The following is an 8759-nucleotide window of genomic DNA, read 5'->3' as shown; positions in this document are numbered from 1 at the left end:
CACACACACACACACACACACACACACACACACACACACACACACACACACACACACACACACACACACACACACACACACAGTCAGACAGACAGAAGGGGTGAGCTGAGCCTCCCTGAGCAGCGGTCCAGGTTGGTATTAATGAGAAATAATGGGCCCATGGAACAGAACCGCACGGTAAATCTCCACTGTCCATTTTATTCAAACGGCATGAAACATTATATTATTAAGATTGAACAATCACTGCACTGTACATTACACTTACATTTGGTAAGGTGGTATAGAAACGCTGTTTTCTGAAGAGTGCACAAATTGTATGTGATTTCCATGTTATATGAACCACGGTTATATAACTTCTCACCCTCTAATGGGTTGGTCCTACTTTTTTTGCTGTATAAAAGGTTCTTGTAATGAAATAAAGATTTATATAAGTCTGATTTCTGAGCATGGACACACAGTGTGACATAAACCTTATTCCACTTGACTCCCTGAAGACAAGTTGAATATCTGGCACCGAATCAAATTAGATCCACCCACAGATTCTGTTAGTTCAGCTTACCTGGTTTTAAATGACAAGATAGGGAATAAACAATAACACTGTTAGCATCTGGTTCTAAACTCGACTAATTCTCTTGTATGGATGACAGTGCCTCTGTTGCAGAAAGCCAACTGTGGTAACAGGGAGTCAGCTGGCACGGCCACTGTAAAACAACAAGATGACCGGGATGGCAGCCATCAAGTGAGCGAATCCAACTGGCCTTGAACGATCTCTAGCTGGAAGACAGAAAGAGCACGGATGAGTGACAAGAGACCTGATTGAGTGGCAATATAAATACATGCACACACACGCACAAATACACACACACACACACACTGTAATATTTTACACCCAAGAGGATTTAAGAGCCAGTCAGTTGCAAATAACCAATCAAGATGAAGTGCAACAACAAAGATGGCCAACAAGATACAATTAGTGATCAAGAGGCTTATTAACCATGACAAGGCAAATGCCTGCAAACAAACACATGCATACCAACCCTGACACACACATGCAGGCCGAACGCACGGCCACACACACAAGCAATCACACACACACACACACACACACACAGACCTTGTTGTAGAACTCAAGCAGCTCCTGGTGGCTGAACTCGACAAATATATTCTCCTGCGCCTTCAAAGGGAGAGATTGAGACAGAGAGAGAAAGACACAGAGAGAAAGAGAGAGAGAGAAAAAGAGAGAGGTTAACACAGGATAAGACGCACGGGTATAAATGAGGTGCAATGGAGAGGGAGAGAACATGAGACAAAGACGGAGAGGGCGAGCTCTCTTAATTCAAGAGCGCCCTCGACAACACTGCGACGACTGGCATCTGCGTCTCCCTTCTATAAAAACCCATCATCAATTATTACGGAGGCGGCACTGTCCAGTCAAAGGCAGAGGCGGCGGCGGGCGGCGGTGGCCATGTACTATGCACTAAGCCCAGGCCATTTAAGGGTTTTAAAAATACATAGACTGTGACTTAACCGTCCACAAACCTACGGTAAGCAAAGCCATCTCTCTCGTCCTCACTCACTCGCTCTCTTCCTCAGGAGCGTTCCTGGGGCCTTGGAGTGGTGTTTGACTTTAGCCGTGGAGGCGGATTGCACCACCAGTCAAAGCCCTGCTCGGGCTTTATTGGCTAGTAATGTGTCCGGCTCAAGATAGGATCGCGACACGCAACAGGGCTTTTTAGGAGTAAGACGCTATAATGTTCAAACGGCACGTCCCCCTGTGATGAAACCGATGTAATATGGACAGAGAAGAATGGCCTTGTAGATTCTTGTAATAACGGTATATAATGCACTTTCTGCTCACTTATCCTATCGCTCTCTGTCACAGTCTATCTATCTGACTCTTTCCATCTGCAGTACAGAGAATGTTCAGGAAATTATTTTTTTCTCTCCAAAAGGCGAGGGAAGCCTCAATTAAATTCCCCATCACTATCAGAGAGGGGAGCTGGACTCTGGGCGTCCTCCGAGGGGGGGGACCATAATCCCTCCAAGCCAAGCAGCCAAGACACTGCAATCCCTCGGAAGGAAAGAAAGCAGGCACGCCAGAACCAAGGAAAGATTGATTTATATAGAAGGAAAGCAAGCGAGAAAGAAAGAATGGATGAAGGAAATAAAGACAGCAAGCTAGAACGATTGATTTATGTGGGAAGGAAATAAGGAGAGAAATATAAAGAATGAATGAATGACAGAAAGGCAGAACGTAAAGAAGAAGGAAGAAAGATTGATTCATAAAGAAAGAAAGAAAGAAAGAAAGAAAGAAAGAAAGAAAGAAAGAAAGAAAGGCAAAAGCAAGCAGGAAAGCAAGCAATCAAAAAATAAACAAAGCCAGAAAACATAAAGAAAGAAGGAAAGAAAGAAGGCAGGAAAACAAGAAAGAAAGACTGATTTAGAAAGAAAGGAAGAATGAAACAAAGAACAAGAGACAAACAAAGAAAGATATTTCTATAGAAGGAAGCAAATGGAAAGTGGTCAGTGGATTTATTATTCTCCAAATGATTCCAGTTCTCCCAGCATGCAGTGGGCTGCTGTGGGACTTAAGAGGGCTTTAGACCTTGGAGCAAACTGGCGGTTTGGTTGGCTGGTTGAGTGGGTGGACTGGAGTGTGGAGTAAAGGGTGGGTGGGGGGGGGTGTTATGTGTCACCGCAAATTAATGACAGAGACATTAATATGAAGCAACATAATGGTCCATAATGGGGAGAGCAAACTAGAGAGAATGTTAGCTCCAGTGCACAGCCATACATAGGACAGTGTGACCACAACGTAGCTCAACCGTGACTGCAATACGGGACAAAATCAAATGCTGCACATCAATTATTCTTTTATCAACCTTTACAGGATCAGCAAATTAACATTATGCAATTAATTACGGGTGTAGCAGCTTTGCCTTCCACGCACCACCCAGGCGGCTTTACATTTACATTTAGGGCATTGAGCGGACGCTTTTATCCAAAGCGACTTATTACTGTACTCCTCCGACACCAGGACATACAGGTAGTGGATGGAGAAAAGCGGTTGATCACAGGGTTGAACGATTGTCACACTCGGAGCAGGGGTTTAATGCGAACAGGTCAGAGATCTCCCTGAGTGTGTGAGGTGACGACTGGTTTAACCTGTGAGCATTAATTAGTCAATATACCACAGGTGGTCAGCCTCACCTGGGCCCCGGAGTCTCTTCGGTCTAACTCGGGGCCAGGTCAGGCTGCTTAGAGCAGTCATCAACCACACACACACTAATGTGGTACTCAATACACACAGCCCAGAAGCTGATGTGCACTTGAGAGTCTAATAATGTGCAGAGGAAAACCGCTGCTGCATCCTGTTTTGGAGTCCCGGCTCTCAGTCTGTGGCTAGCGGGCTTCTCCACAACGGATCGCTAAAACTGATAAAAAATAAAGCAATCTGACGGGTGGGCCAATTACCCAACTGGTGTATCTGGGTCAATCTAAATAATGAATGTTGTTTATCTGCTGCTGCCATGCACTTGGGAAAAATAGGTACAAATGAAAATACACTAAACATTGTGTTGTCTCCATTGGTGTTTGGCAAAGGTGGAAACAAAAGGACAGCACTCTCCCACCCGATCTAATGGGAGTTCAGATGATTTGGAACACTGCACTGCTAAACCCTAAATTCTAACTCTGCACATGTGTAGTGCATTGTTCCACAGCGCGTTCCCATTAGCATCCGCATGGAGAAGAAGCCAGAAACCAGAGACTTGGGAGGCTGTTATTTGACTTTTAAAATGGGAAACTCTTTGGGGCTAATAGGAATACTGGATCAGAATAAATGTTTTCATTTTACATGTTGAATGAGGCTTCTCAGGAGAAACACAGAGAACCCTCACATTTTATTAAACTTTCATATTTTGATTCTGGACTCTAATAGAGTTGAACGAAATTATGTTTTTTTCAGCAATGTTTACACGCATGGTGATGTTAGTTTCAAATATGTATATAGATAATTTTAATTCAAGCAGAGCATCAATGATAAGAATCAACCCAGTCTAATCCGGTTGTTTTGCCATCAGCAGTGCTAGCTGCTAGCGTTGAGGTTCTGTCAGACATCCAGAGCTGACAGATCAGGGCTGTGTCAGGGCTGTGTCAGGGCTGTGTCAGGGCTCTCAGAGACTCAGAGACGCATACACACACACACACACACACGCAGGGTTAAGTGTACGCCTTGATTAGCCTATTTCAGTAAAGGGCCCAGCCCCTATACGTACCACCGCAATGAGCAGCCCCCATTTTGGAAGCACAGACAATTGGAATGTTATTTATGTTGGCAGCAATGTTTTTTTGGTCATTATTTAGTTATTAATTGTAACAAGCGTTTTGTCATAACGGGGAGATATTGTTGTGTTTGAAATTGCCAGAGCGTTTCTCATTGGAGACATTGCATAACACTTGACGTAAGTATATGTTTTTATTAGCCTAGGTATATAAAGGTATATTTACGTTGATTTCAGTAGCATAACTCTCTTGAGTCCTCTCAATATGGTGAAAGTAAAACAGCAAACATGAATTCAATCTTTTGTTTTTGCAATCCTGAGGGGGTCAACAGGCAAAACACAAACGCAATTACATGGAAATCATAAGAAAATGAACAGAAGCAAATATAGCTTAACTTTTCCAAATAACTACAGAAATTACTTTCAGAATAATTGCAAAAAGTAAATTGTCTCCCAATAACTCCCAATGAGCTTTTACTACAAAATCTTTGGGAATTTGTACAAAGAATTCTCTCATTTCAGCTCTTGGCTATGTAGAGAAACAGTTTGCAATAGCCATGTTACACAACAGCCATGTGACACGTATCAATCTTAAAAAACATGTCACACCTTTATTTAATTCCCATATATAACCCAGATTTCTATCCGTTATCTGGGTTAGTTTACCTGCGATGAACCGATCTACCAGTAGTTCTCTTTTCATATGCAAATGTCCTCATGAATAAATAGATGTGCTCCTGCTTGCTCTGCTCACGAACAGGGTGACCTTAATGCATTCAACAGGCGCTCCGGCGCGTGCGTCTGATTAGCTTGTTACGATCCACCCGTCGGGCTTCACATACAGAACAGCGGGTTTCTGCCTTTCAGTCAGTGCTGCAGGGAGCAGCTGTGTGAGTGAGTGAGTGAGTAGGAGGGGTTGGTGGTGAGGGGGGGTAAGGGGAGATGCAGGAAACATAAAAAGGGCCACTCTTCATCAATAATTTGCCTTTGTGTGCCACCAGACATCCGGGACCTGAAACACATGTCAAGATGGCGTGCATTCAGTCCTGGGTGCCTTTTTTTTTTTTACAGAGAAGCTAAAGTACTAGCACAGATGAAGGCAGAGAGATGAGAGGGGGATGAATGGAAAGAAATAAAAGGTGAAAGCAGGGGGAAATGGAAAGGATAGACGTGACCCATTGATCAAAGTGAGGGGATTGACCATCCAGGGGAAATTGGAGCACTCCAACCCGCTCGTACTCAACATCTATGCCCGTACATCTGTTCCCGCCGGGTCGGGTCAAATTACCCACAGCTTCAGTACTGTCCAGTAAAGGACATTTGAAGAATATATGATAGGCTAGGAATACAAAGACAGAGGTTTTTGCTGTCGGTACAATTTTAAATAGCAGACGATTCAGGGTGCTGTGTACATTTAGAGAAGGGCCTGACAAAAGAGTAAGATGCCTAAGAAATATGTCGATACCTTTATGTATAACGAAAACATAAAGGTATTGACATATTTCTTAGGCATCGCTTTTGTAAGACCGTCTAAAATGCATCCATAAAGTCACTTTTGATTGAAGGCATACATCTGATGCGCGTTCCTTCAGCAGTGAGTGCAACAGGTGTGTTCCTGGTCAACTAGTCCTCTTCCTCTGGCTGCCATCTAATTTGTAGTAGGAAGACCCTGGCTGTCGCAGGAGGTGTGTGTGTGTGTGTGTGTGTGTGTGTGTGTGTGTGTGTGTGTGCGTGTGCGTGCGAGTGTGTGCGTGTGCGCGCGAGTGTGTGTGAGTTTATCTGAATGTTCTTTGCATGCATACCTCGAACTGTATGTCCTTTGAATGTCATTTGTGCTTAAATCCTCTACGCTGATTCAAAATGTGACTCATTAGGAAGCTTCACAGACAAGGTCAATGAATCAGTGGCACCCTGGCTAAATGTTGCACTTTGCTTTGAGCTTGGAATGACATTTGCAGGAGAATGTCACTTCTGCTTCATTCTGATTGCTGCAGCACTGTCTCTGGCCAGAGTCAGGTGTCGGCAGAGAACCGATGTAGGGCGGGGAGGTCTTTCTGGATCTACATTTGCATTCTTTGCATGTATAGAATGAAGCAGTATCCAATGATAAGGCATTTAAACATTCATTAAATGTTAATAAAAATTAAATAATGATAACAATTGTTATGCAATGTACAATGCAAGTCCCACAAATCACACTTTGGATTCATATCTACAGTCAGATATGACATAGGCAAGCTCATATCTGGGTGAAACGGGCGTGTCACTCTCAACCGCTTCATTTTTGTCTCAACCAATTTGTTTGCTGTAACCGAAGATCGCGAAGCAAAATTGGCAAACAGAAAGTCAGCCAGCTGTAGTCAATTGTAAAAAAACATCTGTCAAGGTTTTAAATCAACACTGTCCAGCCTGGCCACCATAATAATACAGGTATTAAAATCCCCTTCTGTCAGCTTCGTCCCCTCGCATGAACGAGTTTTCCTCAGCAGAATACCTCGTAACAGGAACAAAGGCGTCACCCCACCGCCTGCAGTGTCTGATATCCAGCTGTGGACTCAGTGCCGTCTCACCCCCGGAAGCCGCGCCTTAATATAGGAGGACTGCTGGATCCAAGATCATTTTCTCTCTGAAACCAATTCGTCTTCCTGGAGAAGCGCTTGGCTTCTGATGGCGTTGACCCCCTGCGGTGCGGGGGGAGCCTCGACACTGAGGCACCAAGGGGCAGGAAGGGACGGGTGCACAGTAGGCAGAGCTGTCGGCTCCTTGCACCCAGCTACCCCCATGCTTCCTGCCCTGAAAAAACATGACCGTCATGACTGTAGCCGGTTGTAAACACTCACTCACATTCACGCCGCTTATGGTGACACGTTTGTGTTGCCATGGGTACGTTGGTACGTCTTCGGACAATCTGGAGTCTGAGAAACGAGCGCCCTGCTGTCTGACAACATGAGTGACTCGGTGTAAAGGGAGGTCATCCCAAATGTACAATATGTCTGCACGGCCTCTATATCTCTCCCGTATGCCTCATATTAGCTAATGGTATCTAATGATATTGAACTATCCATGTATGGTATAATATCTGCCAAAGCGATTAATACATCCACCTTAAGGTTTTCTCATGGTAGCTGTGATCAGGCTGTTTGACTGATCACTGTGAATGATGGTGTACTACTCCAGCGGTTTGTGTTCTCAACAGATTTCTGCCCTCCCAAGGTTCCCTGTCAGGCTTCGTCACAAAGCCCTGATGATTAACGACGGCAAGCACCGAGGGACATTTCCGTCCTGAGAGCCTGTAGTTTTAGCTGTCAATCACGAGGTGCTCAGGTGACAACGCATATCAAACTGTTGGAGTGAGAAATCAGTTTGTCACCAGCATCAGAGTTGTTTATCCCTCTTAATTAGCAGACAACATTTAGAGGCAAATATTTATATTTTCTTCCCTCGTGTTTGGAGAAATAGGCTGCCAGCGTTCAAAGGCAAATGAGGCGAGTGATCTCATATTTAATGCAAAAAGTTGCATTTAACGTTGGTTTAACAGGCGTACTAGTTTTTGTTAATGCACAACTTTATGCATCTATTTTTATGTGTGCTCGGGTTCCTGCGTGTGCTCGTGAGCATTTGTTCATCGCAAAGCCAGTTAATTCCGTGCCAGAGATACTCTCGGCATGAGTGCACATCTTTCAACGCCTTAATAAGAAACCAAATAGTTAAAGTCGTTTATCGTCGAATGCGTTGGTTGTACTGGGTGCACAAGCAGCGTGTGCGCTGGGACTGTTGGTGTCCATCTGCCGCCGGCTGACGGTGCTGGGTGCGGTCGCTTTCCTGGGCTCTCGCCATCTGTTTCCGCACGGACGATCCACACAGATGCGGAGCAGGAGATTCTGTTAATGAGAATCACATACACCTGTTTGGCCCAGAGCACCCTATCCTGAGTTCACCCGCCGATAAAACATCTCTCTTTTAGTACGTGCCAGTCGCCATCAGTCAGAACTACGACTACAAGGAATAAATAAAAGAAGCCTGAGTTATATTTGACAACCACATAGGAATGTGAAGTTCTGAATGCCAAGTTATGCTGCGAATGATGTGATTCCATCAACGGCATTGTTTCTCACAAACAAGAAATGAGGCTGTGATCTTCCTAAATAAGCAAATATGATCCTAAATGCTTATTTCTCACATAGAGAGTCCTTCTCACAATTCCAACTGTATAGTACACAGTAGAGTGAAATGGAGAACAGTCATGAAGAGCTGTTAAAAAGCACCCTCAGAGAGTTATTTCTGAATACAACAAGAGGTGTGTGGGAGGTGTGTGAAATACAAGGCTAAGTTGTGCAGATTTGGAGTCAAGGTTCAGTTGTCATCATAATTTAACTGTTCTTCCATTACCATGCACAAATGTCCAAGCAAAACAACACGATTTCAGAACATTAGTCGGAAGCTCAGTTGTATCTGATAAGACGTAATAAGTGCATC

The 8759-nt window shown here is 44.2% G+C and overlaps 1 protein-coding gene across 1 annotated transcript in view; it reads right to left on the bottom strand.

Annotated features, from left to right (window-relative positions):
* Positions 1-223: 223 nt before the first annotated feature.
* commd10 (COMM domain containing 10) overlaps positions 224-8759 on the bottom strand; it is a 57173-nt gene continuing 48637 nt past the window's right edge. Inside the window, exons 6-7 of the mRNA XM_079733722.1 lie at positions 1115-1174; positions 224-774 (exon numbers count right to left, since the gene is read on the bottom strand). Coding sequence (XP_079589848.1) covers positions 736-774; positions 1115-1174 — 99 coding nt within the window. The 3' untranslated portion in view covers positions 224-735. The remainder of the gene's footprint in view (positions 775-1114; positions 1175-8759) is intronic.

This window comes from Pollachius pollachius (assembly GCF_949987615.1).
Source record: "Pollachius pollachius genome assembly, chromosome: 1".
Lineage (NCBI taxonomy): Eukaryota > Metazoa > Chordata > Actinopteri > Gadiformes > Gadidae > Pollachius > Pollachius pollachius.
The sequence above is the reverse complement of the archived record's forward strand: the minus strand, read 5'-3'. Positions and strand labels throughout refer to the sequence as shown.